Source organism: Monopterus albus, unplaced genomic scaffold, assembly GCF_001952655.1.
Source record: "Monopterus albus unplaced genomic scaffold, M_albus_1.0 scaffold62.1, whole genome shotgun sequence".
Lineage (NCBI taxonomy): Eukaryota > Metazoa > Chordata > Actinopteri > Synbranchiformes > Synbranchidae > Monopterus > Monopterus albus.
Genome location: NW_018127942.1, coordinates 1,364,674 through 1,384,476, shown reverse-complemented (window position 1 = coordinate 1,384,476; position 19,803 = coordinate 1,364,674). Strand labels below are relative to the sequence as shown.

General features: G+C 41.1%; 2 protein-coding genes across 11 annotated transcripts; one reads left to right on the top strand and one right to left on the bottom strand.

Moving 5' to 3' along the window:
• Positions 1-1,401: 1,401 nt before the first annotated feature.
• Positions 1,402-7,640, bottom strand: actr10 (actin related protein 10). Its single transcript, XM_020603745.1, has 13 exons — positions 7,430-7,640; positions 6,632-6,704; positions 6,461-6,543; positions 6,073-6,181; positions 5,756-5,863; positions 5,492-5,559; positions 5,215-5,294; positions 4,669-4,704; positions 4,059-4,138; positions 3,861-3,934; positions 3,561-3,642; positions 2,371-2,572; positions 1,402-2,193 (listed from the first exon to the last, which is right to left on the bottom strand). The coding sequence occupies exons 1-13, from the start codon at positions 7,504-7,506 to the stop codon at positions 2,012-2,014; spliced, it is 1,254 nt and encodes a 417-aa protein (XP_020459401.1). The 5' UTR covers positions 7,507-7,640; the 3' UTR covers positions 1,402-2,011.
• Positions 6,682-19,802, top strand: armh4 (armadillo like helical domain containing 4). Of its 10 annotated transcripts, none has more exons than XM_020603736.1 (9): positions 6,682-6,760; positions 9,564-9,638; positions 10,091-11,157; positions 12,386-12,760; positions 13,089-13,235; positions 13,365-13,514; positions 13,723-13,754; positions 14,401-14,550; positions 14,701-19,802. In XM_020603736.1, the coding sequence occupies exons 3-9, from the start codon at positions 10,239-10,241 to the stop codon at positions 14,773-14,775; spliced, it is 1,848 nt and encodes a 615-aa protein (XP_020459392.1). In that variant the 5' UTR covers positions 6,682-6,760; positions 9,564-9,638; positions 10,091-10,238; the 3' UTR covers positions 14,776-19,802. The 10 variants fall into 10 exon arrangements, with proteins under 10 accessions (XP_020459392.1, XP_020459400.1, XP_020459399.1 ...); XM_020603744.1 differs by lacking the exon at positions 6,682-6,760 and adding an exon at positions 8,824-9,200 and having other exon boundaries at positions 14,481-14,535; XM_020603743.1 differs by lacking the exon at positions 6,682-6,760 and adding an exon at positions 8,825-9,200 and having other exon boundaries at positions 14,481-14,550.
• Position 19,803: the final 1 nt, after the last annotated feature.

The following is a 19,803-nucleotide window of genomic DNA, read 5'->3' as shown; positions in this document are numbered from 1 at the left end:
AATAAAAGAATGTGCAAAGAATTTAACTGCTTCAACCGTTTCAAAAAAACAGTTTGCTGACACCGCTCACAAACAGGGCTCACCCACCTTCCAGGTAGTCCTCTTCGTACTCGGACTCTCGCGCAGACGCACAGCTGCTTCCTGTCTCTGGGAACCACACCAATGCTAAAGTCTTCACTGTGGGAGGATGAGGTGGCCCTCAGCTGGAGCAAAGGCAGCAGGTGGGAGAACACAGGTCTACAGAGTGCAGTCCCAACCAGGACCATTCGGCATGTCCAGCTGTTCACATGTGGGCAAGGCTGTGGTTGTCTTGTAGTTAAATATTTAGAATAAATTGAGTACACATGGTAACTGCTACAACCACAGATAGAGGCCCAAACACCTGCTTCACAGCCTAAAACATCAACTATCATTTGAGAAACAAAGTTCTTCTCTAAACCTCCTTTGGATTGAAAGAGGGTAAATACACCACATGGAATTATAACATAGTCACCTGCAAAATAACAAAATCACATACACTGAGAAAACAATTAAGAAGATGAATTATTTGGGGAAGTAGTTTGACCATATGCTGCTCTTATTTCTTCTACACTCCATGTTTATTGTCTGTTTTGATGCTTGTGATCACAATCCAAAAGGTCTCAGTTTTCCCAGTCTTGTGCTGCAGGTGCATAATGCTACTGGCTTCCAAGTCTACAGTAGCCAGACAAACCAACACCGAGTGATAAATGTGACCCAAAAGGCCAAAAAGATGCAGCTTCCAAGCGGCTGTAACTTTTTTCCTTCACCTTATCCTCTACGGATGCAATGAGATACTGTACATTATGCAATCCTTTGTGTTAAGTGCATTTATAGTCAAAAGGATGCCGACATCCATCGTGCAGTTTCCTCTTACACGTTAAAGAAATCAAAATTGCCTGAGGTTTGATAAAACATGGTATTTCCATATGATACTGTGTAAATTTACAGCTCATAGATACAGTAGGGTACAATTTGGACCTGCATTTCGAGATTTAAAATAACACTTAAACTCGATATTGTTATTATTTGAGAATCTGGTGCAGCATCACAAATTAGTCCACTTGTTTTATAGCTTCTGGAAGCGTAGACCGTGTCACAACTTATGAAATCCGAATGTTCGTCATGGTTTAGGTGAAGTGTCTATAAGCTATCTACAAGATAATGAAGCTGTTGCTTTGGTTATTTCTTTAAAACCACTTACCAATTTTTGTTCTAGGACAAAAATGATGAAACATGTCTCTCCAATCTGAAGCTCCCTAACCCACTTATTACATTTGATGCACCTGCTAGAGTGAGACAACCTACAATTTTGTTGTTCTTTTAAATGAAACTTTAACCTGAGAAGATGCAAATTGGCACGAATAACTTCATACAACTGTGTGAATGTGTAGAGCCTTTAATGCATTTCAACCACTTTAAAGAGTTGAGTACAAATAATAAATAAATGTTTGTTTTTTTCTTTTGGGAAAAACTCCATGGTGTATTACTGGCAAAGTGGGATTTCCACACTTCCTCATAATTGCACTGAAATAACGTCAACTTTCTCCAAAGCCTAGCAACATCTTCTATTATTCTGTGACAAATGGATGACTAAAAGTCAACCAGACTGTTATCTGGCACATTTCTGCTGAGCAAACTGTAGCGCGTGTGAGAGCAAGCACATACAGGTTCAGTGTCTTGCTCATCACATCAGACATGGCTGCATGTAGCACAGAAACCATTTCCAATTTTAACACTGTAATATCAGTGTAAATGCTTAAAGTCTCAATAACCGCTCTGTCTGCTAAGCTCAGAAAACCAGGTCACCTGATCATCAAACAGTTCACAATCACTGCATACAAAAACCTAGATGTAACTACTGGACATTAAAAACCTCATGAGCGGTTTGTATAGTTAACACATGAATGGGGTTTGTGTTGACATGTTACATTACTGCTCTATCAAGTAGTGGAATGGTGAGTACGTTGTATGAACTGGGTTAAACTACATTCTACTTCTCTGTGGAGAAGGCTCTCTTCATAAGAGGAGGAGGGGTCTTTCCTGCTTCATACAGAGACTCTGGAGGAGGGGAGCTCAAGCAGCACCAGTCTGGGATGCGACCCGTCTGGTTGTAGTAGTCCCGTGACACCGACCTACTGCCCAGGATGTCCTGAAGGGCCCCAAAGATTGCACCTGTTGAGCAGAGGACAGAATATAAAGGAGGAGTTTCCAAGGCTAAACACAATATCTGATATACTGATGCTAGAAAAATATTTATTGCCAATACTCTTTTTTTATTTATTTATTATTTGTTCACTCAGAAAGCCTTCAGCTCAGCAAGTAGTGATAAATATTGATATAAAATCTAACCTCCAAGCCAGGCGGTGCAGTTGGGCTTGGCAGGGGGAGCATGTATACGGAAGCTCTTGCTAGCCAGTACATTGCTGTACTTGGGTTTCTCCACCAGGAGGCGTATCTCTGCTAGCAGACGGTGCAGGAAGCCCGGCAGCATGGCCGTGCCTCCGATCACCACCAGGTTCTCAGAGAGCACTTTACGGGTGTCAATGGGGCACTAAACAGAAACACACACACATCTTTAGCAACTTAACTGACTTTCTGATGTGACAGATTAGAGGGGGATTACCATGAAGACATCAGGACAGGTGCAGACTAAAAGAAAATGTGTTGAAAAGTTGCTGTGCACAGTTTCACTGCAGAGTCTCCTCTGTGCACAAGGCTCTATGGATGCCTTTTCAATACACCCTGAGTAAAATTACTGCAAATGAAAACATGTCAGATAAGGCACAAATCAAATCAAATTGTATTTGTATAGCACTTACATTTGTATAGCCCTAGAAAATTAAAGTCTTAAGCAAAGATTTGAAAACAGCCAGATCTGTAACAGATCTAACATTAAGAAGCAGATTATTCTAAAGTTTAGGGGTCAAGATCTTTGGTACTTCTAGTACTGACTCAATAATCTAACTGGTTTATCCCATAGGGAGATGCCAGGCCATTTCAAATCTTGAAAATCTGTTTAAAAAAATCAGCAACTTGAACTCAATTCTAAAGTGAAATGGGAGCCAGTGAATCCAAAAAGCAGTGAGAGGTTTTGACATGCTGAAGTACCTCTGACAGAATTGGTGGAGACACATGCTCAAATCATACACAGCTGAACATACAGGAGGAATAGATGGCTCCAAAGCTGAGACACCAGAACGCTGCCTAATGTTGGCAATCTTATCAGTGAAATTATGAAGAAAATCCTCACAAGTTGCTATGGATGCTTCAGGATAATGTGTAACAAATGAATTAATCACATAGTTAATCATACTGAATAATACCTGGAGCTTTTAACAATTGTTATAAACTTAAAACAATTTTGGCAACCACGCTGCAAAGATGATTAGATTTGATTGTAGAGGGCCATGCAAGGTCACACTAAACTGATTAGATCTACAGAAGGTCTGTGGTTAGTATAACATCTGAATGCATTCAGTGACTGCTCATAAATGTTAACACATTCCAATATACACAATACGAATGACTTTTTCCTCTACCTTGACCAGAGTGTCAAGTATCAAAGAGGCAACACTCTTCTCCTCATTGTCCTGTTCAAAAAGCATCTCCATCACAGAGTCCCTGGAAAGAAAGAGGAACTTTCATGAGTCACATCCACATTTCCTAAAGATGGACAGTATAGGAAATTCAAACATACTTCTGCTAAAAATGTTTTTAAAGAAGACACAATCACATTAAAATGAGAGTGCTAAGAGTTTCTAGTACTAAAAGAAATCTGTGATGAAACAGGACAGACGAAAGCTAACAGCAGATGTAAAGTGCATATCTGGATGAACTACCTGATTGATCCTTTGACATGCAGGATTTTCTCCCCATCCAGAGGATAATCAACATCTGGAGGAGGAGCTGGGCGCTATAAACACGTTCAAAAGAAATAGGAGTTCTTCCATGGCTTACAACAATGCATTCCTTAATGTAAACACTGGTTTACAAATTAAGAACAGCCGAGGTAACCCATGTACAAACAACTCACTCACCTCTGCTGTACCGTCCAGGTTGAATTTGGCTTCCTGGATCTTGAGGCCTCTCTGCAAGTCACTAACAAAGCATGTTCTGACTGCAGGACACAAAACAAAACCTTAGGCGTATACTTAAAACTAAAATACAGGTTGTGACTGAGGGAGAACATTTTAAGTCATTTCCTTTATAACTATGGGCTATGTCAATGACCAGCAATGATTGAAAAGGTTATAAGATTTTTAAAAAAGCACATTAAAACTCAGTGAAAGCACAGATTATACAAATGACATGGACTGTATTAGCATCAAATAAACACTTATTTGAATCAGAAAATAATTCTTTGTGGATACAAATTTTGCAGGTTACTTTTGCTAGGGTATTATTTCAGGTTTAAGAATGATAACTGAAGTGTCAGCCACAGCGAGATGGCTAAATGACTGGGGCTTAATTCAGTTTGAGTGAACTCAAAAGCTTCTCTATTTGTGGCTGAAATAATGGGTCTCACTAATATTCGGACTTGTTTGAGCTACTTTATTCTGGGAATTCTGCCTTTGGTGGAAGTAATAATTATTATCCTCACATAGGAGCCTGTGAAGATTTTAAATCCAAAACCTAAGTGAAACTTACCCTTGATATCCTCCACAGTCTCCTCTGGGATGGTCCCTGAGGAAAAGATGAAAAAGAGACATAAGAAATGTAGTGGAACTTTGTTTTCTTTGGTTCGTTGACACACAAATCAGCCATTTCTCTCATTACCAAATTAGACGTACGATGAGGCTGAATCAGCATTGTGGAAACTAGGAGCTGATACTGCAGCAAAAGATAGCCAAGACCGGTTTAAAACAAATTCAGGTCTGATCCCGATCTGAGCCTGCTTACTACAGCGCTGCAGTTCATTCAACAGCCCAGTCAACTGAGTGAACATGAAATGTTATCATGATTATTTTTTTCACATCAGGCAACCTACCATCTGTGAGATGCAACATACTTTATAATATAAACTTCTCATACTAGGTAAACAAGATTACAAGTGCCTTAGTTTACAAGAAATGTAAAGTACAGTACTGAAGGGGAGTATCTCTCCATAGTGATTGTTTTAAAAAACAATTAGCAGTCCATATCAGAGATAACCATTAATAAGACACACAGTGTAGGGTATTTTTCTGTTATTACCAACGGCAGCTGGTACACTCTGCCCTGTGGTGATGTCAGTGTCCACGGTGCACTGCTCCACAAGTAGTCCATCTAACTCTCTACAATAAATACAGACACATGCAGTTATGGAGGGAAATAACAAATCTAAGTAAGGTTCCATTTTATAGTCACAAGACTTTCGTTCATTGCACAAGAAAGTGTGAAACAAATGTTCTCTGTACAGCCAATGGTGAACAAAATAGGACAATCATGAGAAGTCACACACTCCTATATCTGTTAGAGCTACAGTACTTACTTATAGATGGCTTTTCCTCCCAAAGGCAAAGCCTCCCAAGCTGGCAAAATAGGAGTGCACTCATAAACCTGATTTCACTGTTAAGGTGGTAACATCTAAATCCCAAACCGAACATTTATTACACTACAATATAGCTCCTTTTTACAAATTCAGAAGTATCACAGAAATGTATCTATCAACAGTACGAAACATGTTTGTGTGTCACAGTGTCAGTTTATCTGGGATGAACCTGCTTCGGCCAGAGACTCAGGAGGAAAAAGATACAGGCAGCACCAGTGTCTCTGTGTATCCACAGTCCATCACTAGAGCAGAGCTGATGCCCAAAGTCATGATGGCCATGAGGTGGCTAGGGGCAAACAGCACAGAGGGCACCTGGAAACACCACAATTTACATAAACTGCAATGTACACTCTGGACTCACACAACATATTTTGGCTGTCAGATTTCATGCTCATTGCTAAACATTTCTGTGAAAAACAAGTATAATTAAATTATAAATTTGTCCTACCAGTGACTGACATGCTTGACACAGACTTTTTTCCAAAGAGCTGTTGTTTTGTAAAACTGATTTGTCGTAGTACCTCAAACTGTTTGAAGAAAACCTTGGTGAGAGTCTCCCTGAAGTTAGATGGGCAGAGGATGGACTCGATGATGACCACTCTTCTGTCGCGAGGATTCACGAGCAAGTGTCTGGTTAAGACAAATGGGAAGACAAACTTTGATTTGATGAGACTGCAGCACAGTTTCCAGCTAACAGCAGTCTGTATATTCTGTATATAGGCTATTATTATCAGTTTTTCATTACAGAAAAGGTTTTTGACAGTAACTTCTATGATGACAGAAAATACCAAAATGGAAACACTACAATCATCTACTAATTCATTACAGTATCTACATATATGATTACTGACCTTTTTTTCATGTTGAGGAACACGTAACTTTTTTTTAAATCACTAACAATGATCTTACCTGAAGTATAGTATATGGATAAACTCTTTGAGAATGACATAAAGCTCTTCTGTGTTGATGTTGTACTGAACCACTTTGATGGCCTGAAAAGGAGACATCACATACAGGTTAATAACATTTAGCGTTTTCCACATCCACGTGTGAATCCACGTGAGGACTGTGATGCCTCACCTGTTGTTGTCCTGGTTTCCGGATCTCACTTGGAATTATGAACCTGGGCCCTGTTTCCCCTGCGAAGCCACATCTGCAAGAAAAGGGAACTGTCATTGAGCGGCTGGAGGGCAGGCACACAAGATTAAGGTTAACATTTTAACACTGTTCAATAATATTTACTAGCAAGATTAATGCAGTTGGTAACCTTTTCAAGGTTCCTACACATTGGTTACTATAAGAAAAGCAATGCTAGTGAACTGTGTACAAAGACAATATTAACATGGCAATTGTGTTTTAGTAAGGAACATTTCTTTTATTTGAGGAAATGTAATAAAATTTTTGTCCAATATAATAAAACTCTTCTCAGTGCGTTCAAATGATTCTGAAAGGATTACATTTAGCTAGCTTTAAATGCGCTCCTCGTCTGGATTTACGAAATGATTACATGTAGGACGCTCAAAAACCTTTTTAGTGTAGCTGGTTCTGTTGTTACTAACGTTGATGAACTAGCTACAGTCGTTTTTTTCCGTTATTGGATTTGGTCCTAGGTCTAATTTGGCATTAATCTAACTGAAGCTAGCTAAAAGCTGCCATATCAAGTTGGTATTGACACTTTAGCTGACCAGCTAATGCCGCTACAACCTTTGCTACCGGTAAATACAATTATGTGTCAAGTACTGTGAGGTTTAACTCTTGCATTAGACCCAACGTACTCGGACGGTTAGTTAAGAAAACAAATTCATTACACACTATATGTGTTAGCATATTATGCTAACCTCAAAGCTCTCTTAAGATGTGCTAACGACTGATACTTACTTTGTGTATGCTGCTCCTAAATCAATGACGATCGCAGTCTTCTCTCCTCCACTTCCCAACACATCAAATAAGGGCATTGTATCAATCTGTTCGCCTCTGGGCAAAAAGATTAGTGAACGTATTGTTGACAGTCACAGATTTGCATCGCATCAAAATGATGAGAAATCAGTCTTCCGGTTGGGTTGGGTCTTCAGAAACGCGTTGACGTCACACGACGTTATGAGGTTGCCTGATCAAAATATGATCAATAAGTCAAGTCGAGATTTTTATTTGCTATGTACTGTATGCATAAACAGACAGGCTAGGCATATAGGAATTCTTGTGCAGCTCTCCTTTGGAGTCAGGTAAGGAGTCAAAAGCCAGAAAGGACACTTAAAATAAAATCAGGCTGGTGGAGGCCAAAGTACGTACTTTGGATATTAAGCCAGGTGCAGACTTAATAAATAAATAAATAAATAAATAACCCACAATTTCACACCACCAAGTTCAAAGTACAATTTCAACTGGCTTTCTAAATAATTACTACTATATATATTGGAGATATAATTGTTGTCCTGAACTGTGTTGTGTTGTTTTATACACTCAGTTGGTTGTTTATTAGTTACACTAAGGTTAGGACACTAAGGACATTTTATGAAGGTAATATTGTTGAGTGTTTATTGAAATGGTTTTAGAGAAGTTGATTCATGTTGGAGGATGTAGTCTCTGATGCTGCTGAACTGAAATCATTATGCTGATAAGAGTTCACTCATTATTATTTTGCCCAACCCATTTATGTCAAAGAGGCTAGTCTAAATTACACAAACACTTCTCTATATAATGCAGGAGGCCATGCAGTAAGCTAGTAACGGCTATCCAGTTGAATCAAGCCTTCTTTAAAACATCTGTAAACTGAGTGAATATATTGGATGCTGCAACTTCTCTGTACCGCCACAGGGGGTCGCTGGAACTTCGTCAGTATGCTCAAACTATACTTCTTCTTAACACTATAAACCTATACAGTACTCCAGTTTTGCCATGCTGTCCAGCAAGTTTTTATATTAAGGCTCATATCTCTGTCCCCACAGGAGTCACAGTGCAAACACAAGCAAAGTTACCTGCACTATACCGCTAACTGTTAATGCCAAATCGTGTCTTGATGTCTCACCTCATCATTCTTCCACTTAGGCAGTAAACAATGAATCCAGTATAACTGAAAAGTGTTACTTGTGGTTGCTACTGATTGGTCATGTACACACCAGCTTGTACTGTTTGCTGTGCTATTTTTGAATCTGCTCATTTTTAAAAAAATAATGCAAATATTTAACCGAAGGTTGACCTCATAGGAAACTGCTACTTATTAAATAGGGGACATGTGACGTCTCTCCTACTGCCTGTGGAGCAGTCGACCCTTCACTTGAGGTTATAAAGAGCTGTCCATTCTGCGCTTCCAGGAACCTGATGTGACCCTTGGGGAAATACCGAAAAAAATATAGAAGAAGGTGAAAAATGAACTATACAGCAAGGAAATGAACTGTACGATTAGCCCAGATTATAGGTGGAGCCCGTGAGTTGGAATAAACCCTGCAGATTGAAGCATTTGGTGGCAGCGCTTCTGAAGCTGGCGCACGTAGGCTACGTAGAGAGAGACTTTCAGTCGGTGACGCTAAACTGCACAACAACAAGCCTCTCCTTCGGCTTGCTTTCCACACTTGTCTGCTCTAAATTTGTATCCGTACAACTTGCACTATTATTATTTCCCCCCCGCACACTACAAGTGAAGCTCTGGAAGGTAAAGGCAGCTTTATTTATTGCAACATGCGACTTTAATTGTTACGTTACGTAAATTTCAAATTACTAGAAGTAGATGGTGGGTGATGCATAGTCTATGTAAGGCTACGATTATGTTGTGCAGTCAGATTAGAGAAAGGTGATTTATTACTGCAGTGTGTTTACAGTCCAAATGCTCGAGCATGTTGTCAGTGGGACTGCATGTGCATATACATTAAGGGCTGAGTGTGTTAAGTGTGTTGCTCACAGGGGAGGGGCATCGTCACAGAAGTGGGTGGTATTGTGACATTGCTGGATGGTGGGCAATATGTAAGGGTGTCACCCTGTTCATTCCAGATATTTCGTTTGTCTTCGTTTTCTACAGCTGGGATGGTTGATGTCACATCACGTGAAGCAACACATGCGGCACATTTAGCTGCTTGATCCACGTTAGCATGTGGTAATGTATATATCTTTTATGCAGATTTCCATATCTTCAGAGCCAGGTAGATCTGTGTAAAATGTAACATTCATTCATTATTGTAGAGGATTGTAGAGAACAGAGAAAGTGGTGCTATTTATAGGTGAAGTGCGGAGGGGTGCTAAGAATTGCTGTGTCAGATTTCCTCTCCCTGTCTCTCTCTGTCAATTTCTCTGTGTGTGTGTGTGTGTGTGTCCAGCATTTCCTTCTGTTTATACAAAAGAGATGAAAACACATTTCATCTGAACTATACAAAACAGAGCAACTACAGTATCAAAGTAAAGGCAGGCAGAAATGTTGAGCTAATCCTGTTGTCTGTGGTTTTCAGAGAATATATAAAGTCCTCGGTTGAAATATAATTTGTGTTCCAGCCTTTTAAGCAGCGGTTGCATACATTTGTAATGTGCCTTGTCACCTGTCTTCCTTCCCAGGCACAACCACCTCTGCTTTGTCTCTGCCCACATGTCTGCTGGGTGACAAAGCATAGAAGTTGTATGTAGGGCCTATTCACACTTCAGTTAAACCTATTAGCATTTATCACTTGCATCCACCCTCAGCAGGCCCTGAGACAAGATAGAGATGCTGATGTTTGGGATGCTCCATCACCTCCTACTGGCTGGGACCTGTCTCGGTGTCTATGGAACTGCTGTCCTTCTCCCAGACTTCACTCCCACGCAAGACAACGACTGTGACAGACAGTGTGCCAGCTCACTGAGAAGTGCTGGGTCATCGCACACCACAGATGTAAAGTCTGTACCCTCAGATGCAGAGCGTGTGACTGGCATGATACTAAATGTAGATGTAGGAGGAGTGGCTGGCCCACATGGACGGCCTGAGGGGATAGATCCAATGACGCATGCCGAAAACGGGGACAGCCTTGATGGAAAATCTGGGCCGAGTGCGGCTGGCGGAGAGACATGGAGCCAAAGAAGGGAGATAAAGAAAGTCGGGAGCACATCTGAGATGGGAGAAGCTGAAGGGCAGTCGGAGGCAGCTTCGGTACTGTCTGTGGGATCAGTGACTACTAAGGTTTACAAACCTGTAATGGATGAGCAGAAATCAACTGTTACAGGTGGGAGAAAGAAGCTGGACATAGACATGAATATCCCAAAACTGACTCCAGGTGGATTTTCAGCTTCCTTTACAGCGCCACTACTGCTGAGTATCACAGCCAGGGAGAGCAAAGACCCTGGTGGGGAGGACAGAACAAGACTACCTGGTGATTCCCATCAGAGTAAAGACCCCAGAACAAGCTTGACATCTTCTACAGAACCTCAGCATCCTTCAGCTCAGATCCAGAGCCTCACCTCCCAAAGCCCCATCACATCCTCTGTCTTTGTCTCCTCTCGGACATCCACACCTTTGACAATTTGGGGCCATGATGGCGCTGCAATACCCTCTATCCCAGACCCCCTGTTGCCTGAAATTGGACCAAACCTGATGCCCAGAGAGGACGGACCAGAAAGCCTGTGGACTGAGGCAGCAAGACCTGGTGGAGGTAAATTAAGCAAAATTAGAAATAACTGATTTTAGAGACATGCACATACCGGTAAATTTTTATTTGGGGTGAAACTTTCTCTAATCCCCCCTTAGTCATTAATTGCAATCTTAAGAGCCACAGAATTCCTCTAAAGTGTTGTAAGGTAATGCTCTACAGTCGTTGCAACTCTATTAATTCCTTCTACAACAACTTGCTGAATTTTGGAGGGTTTTGGGAGACTTCATTAAAACGTGCAGTGGAAATGAAAACGACACATCTAGCAGCAGAGATCTCCTTTGATGATTGGCAAAGAAGGCACTCGCTTTTCCACACTCCACTTTGAACCCCAGCTGGGACCTCTGGCAGTCTAATTATTTTCTATTCCTGACTTCCTGAAAAAAAAAAAAAGAGAAAGCACAACTGCCAGGAAAAGGCTTGTTTGTGGCATTGTGTGTTATAAAGGTATGTGGAGGATTTAGCCCCTCCCTCTCTATCTATATGCCCCCCTCAAACCTCTTCTCTTTCTTTCCCACCCTTCACACACCCCGTCCAGCCTTTTCTAAAGCGCCAGGCAGGTTATTATTCAGTGAAGCAGGAGAGGGAATGGATTAAAGGAGTCTGCCTGAGCCAATATGTGTTCCTGCTGTTTGTATGGGGATTGTCTGTTTGATGAAGCATCCTCCCAACAGAAAAGATACTGACAAAAAAAAGAAAAAACTCAATTTCCAAACTGATGTTATGCAAAAGGACTGCAATCTTTATATGCATTTTCCAGCCTACGTTAGAAATTCTTTGGACTGAGGAAATGTTTGAGAGGTATTCAGTAACAGTTTCTCCTGTGACAGACCTCTTTGTGCTTACCACTTGTCTAAAAAGGACAGTTTTTTCACTTTGTCTTAGCCGCACTGTAAACTCAGTTCTACTAATCAGAAAACTGTTAAAAAAAAAAAAGATGTACCTGTTTAAAAAAAATGCTTGCTGTCATAAATACTAAATAAGCTATATGCTGATTAGAGTTGTTGCTATGCAATAGAAAACGTACACATTTTTTTAATGATAGTTGTCGGCAACGTGGTGTGTAAGGAAACTGTAAAACCTTCAGCTTTTACCATGAATTTACCCGTTTACTCACTGAACTGGGGTGAAGTATTACACTGACTTTTACCAGAAGGTTCAAATAATTCTTATGTGACATATCATGCCCTTAATTCTGTCTCTGTGCTTGTGTTGACGCAAACTGGAGCAGACACGGAAGTACCACTGTCTCAGGAGGAAGCCACAGAAGGCACCATGTCATCAGAGGCTCTCCCTCTCATTTTTGAAGATGCTGCATCAGAGGGGGCAGCGGCAGCTGCAGTGGTCACACTGATGACCGGCAGTGCACAGACCCCTGCTGCCATGGTGACCAGAGGAATGCCTCTTTCAGAGGTGGACCTGCACCAGCCGGTCACCCTGGAGACAGACAGTGACAGTCTCTCGCATGCCCCAACTCTGCTGGTACCAGACTGGACGTCACCTTGGCAGACTGAGCTCTCAGAGCCAATCAGTTCCTCAAGTCTGTCTGTTTCACAGCGCCGTGCTGGAACTGAACTGGAGGAGCATCCGGAGGGAGCTGAGGGAGGTGATTTGTCAGGACTGACTTGATTATTTTCTACAAATTGTGCGTACTGTACTGTAGAAGAATTTGTAAGTATGATGGTGCTGCCAATTTCAAAAGGCAGTCATCAACGTATTTTGTACATGCTTGGGTAAACTGAAGATGGACCTGTGAATGTTTTATTCATTAGATTACAACAAACCAGCCAGTTTTACCCGAAATCTAAAAATGGATCTTCTATAGCTTCTCCCACATGAGATGTTTAAATAAGCTATGAAAAGTTGCAGCTCTACACTGAGTGACCGTCCACTCTCTTGCTTCCTCCTTGTCCTTTGTCCTTTGTGACATACAGTTGCTGTGAGGACACCAAACCTTGAAGAGAGACAGCCCACCACTGGCTCCTCCCTCTCATCCTCTCAGCAGGCCAGGAGGACCGTTACCATGGAAACTCATCAGCCTGTGCACAAAATCAGATCAGGGTTTGAGGGGATGTCTGAGGGTAAGACAAGTTTTATTACCCAGGGTGAAACTATTTGTTTAAATTACAGCCCCACCACAACCTTTTTTCATGTTCACTCATAAATGTGAGCTTTTTTGACTGTTGACTAGATAATTGTCTTCTCCACAGAGGAGCCAGAGGAGGATGAGAACTCTGAGGAATCGTTGGAAGATGAGAGTGATGAGGACCTAACAGAAACACCTACGACATCCTCAACACAGCCTCCGTACAGCCTCATCCCTCCTCCTCCTGTCTGGGTTCAACACAACCAGGGGCTGAGTATGGAGAATATGGTTTCTAAATCTGTTTCTCATCCTTGGAACAGATCCAATTAGTGCTCATATATCTTCACCTGCTGTGGTCATAAAAACTACACACACACACACACACACACACACACACACACATTTGCACACAACATTTAACCCACTACCACTGTAAGAGATAAATAGTTGTGTACAATATTACCATGACTCTTCTCTTCCAGTGCGGAGCTGGGTAGAACTGATCAGAGAAAAGGTAAGACTGCCCCCTGCTGTCCTTGAAAAGTCTTAGTCAGTCAAAAAGGTGTTTCTTTGCTTCTTCACTGATGTTGAGAATAAAACTGGCAATATTCTCTTTTTCTTATCAACAAATCCCATGAACAGACCAAAACCAACATTCAACTCCAACTAAAGACCTTGTAGTCAAAACATAATATGGGTTGTTCTGAAACTACACTGCTGCAGTTGGTGATGTGTTCATTATGAATGTGTGCTCGCTAATGAATTTTTACTCATACACCATTCTGTGGTCATGAATACTCACTACGGCAACAAATGTTTTAATCCGTGGCCAGGGATTGTTCCTAGTAAATGCACTATATGAAAATTATTGAGGTTTTTAAAAAGTTAACAGCAATTTGGAAGCCTGTGTTCAAACAGAGAGGGACAGACAGGGTTGGAAAGTCAGAAAGTACTGAGAGACATACAGTAACTTATTTCTTTCATGGAACTTGCTGACGACAAAAATACAGACTTGTCTTTTAAAGGCAGTGTAGTTGATCTTTCTTCACGAAGATTATTTTTTTTACTATTTTGGGTATAAGAGATTAAATTGATTTACCGTACCTGTTAGTCATGTTTGCTGTGCTACGTTGTGACCCGTGTGTCCTCGCCCTCGGCAGGTGGGTTATGTGTCTGGGATGTTGGCCCCTGTGGGCATCGGCATCATGGGAGCCCTGCTAATTGTTGGTGCCCTCTACAGCATCAGGATGATTCACCACAAGAGGAGAAACAGCTTCAAACACCAAAGGAGGAAGGTCAGACAACCAGAGGTCAATACCCTATTTCTATTATTCACTTTTAATTACCCGTTTCACTTGTTTTTGAAAACCAGCCACAATGTATCCAATGTATCCTTTTCCCATATGTTGTGGGCCCCCAAATGCATTAAGTTCAGCATTTAGTATATTTTTCCTCCCCAGCAACCACGAGAGCCCAACACAGGCCATCAAGACCAGACCATGCTGCTGGCCGACAGCTCTGAGGATGAATTCTGATAAGACCCTTATGGGCTCCTTGTCTTGGTGACCAACAGCCAATGCTTGGCAAACACCACTATTGCTATGACTACCGCATCTCCAGTCACCCGGGGCTGTTTGGCTATGACTCATCTGATCCGCAGAGTGTGACTGAGTATAGGGCAGGCTGCACAATGGTCAGCTTTGTATTCTCCTCTTTTCTACCAACAGGAGCACTTTTCTGAATGTTGTCAGGTGATGTTGACTCTAATGGCCTGGCAGTGCTGGTGTGATGCATAAAAAGTAATATTGCTGCTTGTAAAAACAAAATGGATTAACAGGGTACTGGTAGGATGAAAGTGCTGCTGGCTTTCTGGAGTAAAGGGGAAAGTGTGGACCGGTGGTATTTCTGTAATAAAAGGGCCGTAGAAGAGTGACATCACATAAACAATGTAAATATATGTACTGTATATATGTAGCTGACTTGGGGTCAGCCATGTTACTGTAAATAAAGCTTTTTTTTGGCTAAAGAATATTTAAAGGAATAATAACCACATACCAAATAATTACCATCACATTTGCATGAACAGATTATGGGTCCCTGAGCACAGACATGTAAAAGGCCTCTCACCCTCCTACATAAGAGCAAGACCCCCCCCCCCCCCGGAAGAGTTTTGTCTTTTATTGTTATTGTTTTGAGCCAATATTTTGTTGTTTTGTGTCTTTGTGTCACTTGAGATGAAGGACGTCTCATGTCTCTTAGACGCGTTTCCTTGATTCCTCCTTCCTCGCATTTTTTTTTTCCTTGTATCTTACGTGGGTGGGGCTAAGATGCAAGGAAAAGATGCAAGTAAGGGAAACGTGGATGCAGTTAAGGGAACTGGAATACACCTGCCGGCACCTTAAACGCTTACATGTAGACACCCTTTTGCCTTACAACTGCCAACATAAACAAGCTGCAACGTTACTAAGTGGTTTCTGAGGCGCTGCCGGGCACAGAGCCAGGCCAGCTCTTTCACTTGTTTCCAGTGTTTATGCTAAGCTAATTAATTGTCCCCATTTTCCATTTACCTGACAGGTATCAATCTTCTCTCGGCAAGAAACAATAAGCATATTGCACAAAATGTCAACCTGTTTCTCTAGACCACTGACTGAAGTCATTGCTGTAGACATGATTTCCAATCATTATATAAACTGTCACATACGAGTCATTTGTATTAATTCTTGGCTTAAATGTGAATTTTGTGTAAAAGTATGTTTTATTCAAAGTCATTTGTCCATAAAAGTTACTATGAGAAGCATATACAAAATACCATCATCCTATAAAAGTATGTAGCATACAACAGATTTTGATGTACAATACAGCTAACTCTGATATGATCTCTTCACACTTGCAAAATGTTTTTTGTTTTTTTTTTGTAGGTGCATGACACCTATTCATACACAGACCAGACATTTTTTTTTCTGTATCTGTTGGCCGGAAAAGCACAAACATCAAAGATACTAAGGCAGGAGCACAGACTGCATACAGTCTATGGGCAGAAGTTAATATTTTCACAAGTCAATTGTCTTTAACTAGCTCAGTGTGTTTATCCAATTCAGACAAAGGCAGATATACAAGATGTTTTGCCCAGCATCTTCAGCTCACAATGTCACGCCGCTGAAATGCAGGGACTTGTAGTCAGATCAAGTTTTAAGCTGTTACTTTTGTTTTAGAGAAACGTGGTTTCATTAGAACTTTTCTGCTGTTGACCAGGGTGAAAAGATGCAACAAGCATTTGAACATTATTCATTTGAGCAATATTCGTAACAACGTTAACCCAAGGTCTCATCTATCGTTTAAAGAAAATGTATTTTCTGTAACTTTGAGCCATCTGATATGCTTAATGTACAACTGCCTGTTTATATGCAATAATACTGTCTGTGTGTGATGTAAAATAGTGACACTTCTGTCTCTTCATGTAGATATAACAGGATGTGATCAAATAAACAATTCTTTCAGACGTCTGAATCCGACTCTCTAATAATACAGATCAAGTGTGAATACGGTTTTGCAAACCACTCCACCCAAACAGACAAGATAACCCAGTTTACAGCATTAAAAAAATCAAATAATTTATTTCTGTGTTCTTTTTCCACATTAAATAAAAGCTATTGGACATTTCCAAATTAAAATCGAGAGAAGGGACAGGGAAGAAGAACAGGGGGAAACATATCAGACATGCAAAAACCTTTTGAGCTCCAATTCTGCCCACTTTGTGGATGGTGGCAGAGGCAGATCTACCATAGGAAGAAAAAAAAAAGCAGACTGCAGGAAGGCAGGAAGCCCCTGTGGTTGGTGTGTTGGACCACAGCATTTTGTGATGCAGCATGACAGCCCCGACAAATGTTTATTTGACCAGAAACTAGTGTCTGGGGGGAATTGCACTCATAAGTGGCAGACAGATAGGATAGCACGTCGCCCCAGGTTAGGACCAAGGAGTGGCACTGGGATTGTTAGAATTAGTTCCCTGTTAGCACAACGATTATCCAAGATGAGTTATTAAAGGAAAAAAAAAACCTGCTTCTAACATCTGTGAACACTGAACCGGTATGTCAAGTCAAACCTGATTCTACTGTAAATGCAGAGATGTCATTTCCAGAGAGAGCTGGGTAAAACTATGACACCACACACTAAGACCACAAGCCATGGCTACAGACTGATATTGATGACAAAGCCCTTCAGTCTCTGATGATCTATACAGAGCCCTTTGGCTCACTGTGGCAGGCTGTAATGCCCATATACATCATAGAACTGTCAGTTTCACAAGATTAAAACAATCAACAACAACAAAAAAGATAGCAGGTCCTTTCCATCAAAACCTAAAACCCTCTTCATGGTGACAACTGGTTTGAAAGAGTAAGATAAGCTACATTTTTATGGTGAAACCCACCCAGTCCTGTCATCCTTCAGTAGTCAGTGTATAAAAGAAGAAAAGGACAAACAGGTGTCCAACGCAGGAAGAGACGATTTAAACTTCCAGAACAAACCAGGCGTTTGAAAGGACTGATAACCGCAATCTAATCAGTGTCAGATGAGCAGCAACGGTAACAGCTGGCTGTTCAGAGTAGAGATTGCTTTCGCATGCTCAGCATTCTTGTTACACCTCTGGATGGGCTAAAGTAGCAGAGAAATTAAAAATAAAACTAATGTGGTAATAAATCAACTCACACAGACCCCTTTCCCAACAGATGGTTCACAAGAAGGGAAAACAAAAGCTCTCAACACATCCAATGACTAGAACGACATGTATAAAAATCTGGAAAAAAAAAGGGTCATCTGATCCATTGTTCCAAATGCACAGACACAAACGTACATACACAGGCTGTTGTGTGGGTGGTAACTGTAAACATCTACCTACTCTCCCTTCCAGTGGACCCCTGGGGCGAAGTAACTCAGCTGAAATAGGCAATAAACCCAGAATATGAACAAGGTACTGTAGTGTCACTCAGAGAGACTAGCTCATCCATCCTTAAATTGTTAAAACATCTGCAGCTGGAGACTTTAATCAGTTTTACAATTAATATTCTGTAGCAAATATGGGTCTGATTTTCAGTAGTGCCACATGATAGTTTCATCCAGTGCTTTCTAGTCTGAAGGATAAAAGCACACAGACGTCCAGTGGCATAATATCAAATGCTACAAGAATAGGGGAAAAAAACTGCATTTACGACCTGTGGGTGTAGGCGTACTTCCAATTGAAGGTTGGAAAATCAAAGCTGTTTAGGGTTTATTCACCCCATAACTCACAATTCGATCAGCCTCCTTTTTTCCCACATTCCGCGCCAACTAGGATCCTGAAAAGCTAAAAAAAAAAAGTGTGCCTTTGTTCCTTCCTATTAGTACAAGTCCTGTTGTCCTTATTAGGTTGGAACAAAACACAGCACCATAAAGGCTCTGATTTCCTGTGCAGGCCCTCTGAATGTAGAGAAATAAAAGTATCAGCTCCACACCATTGTCAAAAGAACAGGACACACTCATACTGTAGATACACACTGCAGTATTTTCTAAAGAAGTGCATCTGACCCACTGTTCATTTTACTTAAGAAAAAATTAAAAGCAGATGAAGCAAACTGTCTTTGCCATAATTTGTGTGGATTGAAACATCCAGGCGCATTTATGACATGTTCTGGACTTTAGATCTTAAAACAGTAGCGAGGTTGGTTGTGCATCGAGTTGGGGCACCTGGGAAGTGCACTGCGGACTCAGCTGCTTACAGCAGCATGAGGTTGTACAGGTGTATAGCAGGTTCTAGATAAACTGAAAGCAAACAAAAAGAATATAATTTGCTAAGAATACTGGTCTATTTTCCTTTTTTTTTGTTGTTTTTTTAAGATCAATAAACACACACAGCATACTCAAACACGAATCCAGCATTAACACTTTGCCTCCAGTCTGGCTGCCAAAGGCAGACCAGAAACAGGCCGAGGCTGCAGTGTGTCATCTGTCACTGCAGATGTGGATGGAGTGGCACTTGCATTGAGGAGAAGCAGACAAATAATGTAAAAGCAATAAATGAAGCAATAAACTGAGATGTATAGAACATGTTTGACTGCACCATTATTGGCAAAAAAATCTCTTTCAAAGACTCCATCTTCTCCTTTCTGGGGATTTTGCAGCAGCTGGCAGTGCATTTGGGAAAAAAGATCTGATCTGCAAAAATAGTAGGGGGAAAAAAAACTTCCTCATTCATACTTTGTCAGGGTTTGATTTAGTCAGAGACAATGAAGGAAGGAAAAAAAAAAAAATCAGGCAAAGTTTGAGGTGCTAATGGAGTGGCCTGGTTGAAACAGCTGCTCTGCACCAACATGCTTACACCAAACTGGGGGAGGAGTTTGGAGGGTTAGCCCCAGACTGGGTTAATCAACACACACTCTTCATTTCTGCACTCACATTAAAATAAACACATGCATATCTTTACAGGCGTCAGTCCTGGAGGCTGAGGCAGGTGATGGAAACAGCAGCAAGGAGCCCCTGCGCCCGCTGGATGGGGAAGAAAAGAAAAAAAAAAAAAAAAAAAAAAAAAC

Excerpts from the sequence above, each read along its gene's own strand:
- actr10 (XM_020603745.1), bottom strand. The coding sequence starts at position 7,506 with ATGCCCTTATTTGATGTGTTGGGAAGTGGAGGAGAGAAGACTGCGATC. Across the intron at positions 6,182-6,460 it reads ATCCATATACTATACTTCAG|ACACTTGCTCGTGAATCCTC; the intron begins GTAAGATCATTG and ends TGTCTTAACCAG. Across the intron at positions 2,194-2,370 it reads CTGCACCGCCTGGCTTGGAG|GTGCAATCTTTGGGGCCCTT; the intron begins GTTAGATTTTAT and ends TCTGCTCAACAG.
- armh4 (XM_020603736.1), top strand. The coding sequence starts at position 10,239 with ATGCTGATGTTTGGGATGCTCCATCACCTCCTACTGGCTGGGACCTGT. Across the intron at positions 12,761-13,088 it reads TCCGGAGGGAGCTGAGGGAG|TTGCTGTGAGGACACCAAAC; the intron begins GTGATTTGTCAG and ends TGTGACATACAG. Across the intron at positions 13,755-14,400 it reads TAGAACTGATCAGAGAAAAG|GTGGGTTATGTGTCTGGGAT; the intron begins GTAAGACTGCCC and ends CGCCCTCGGCAG.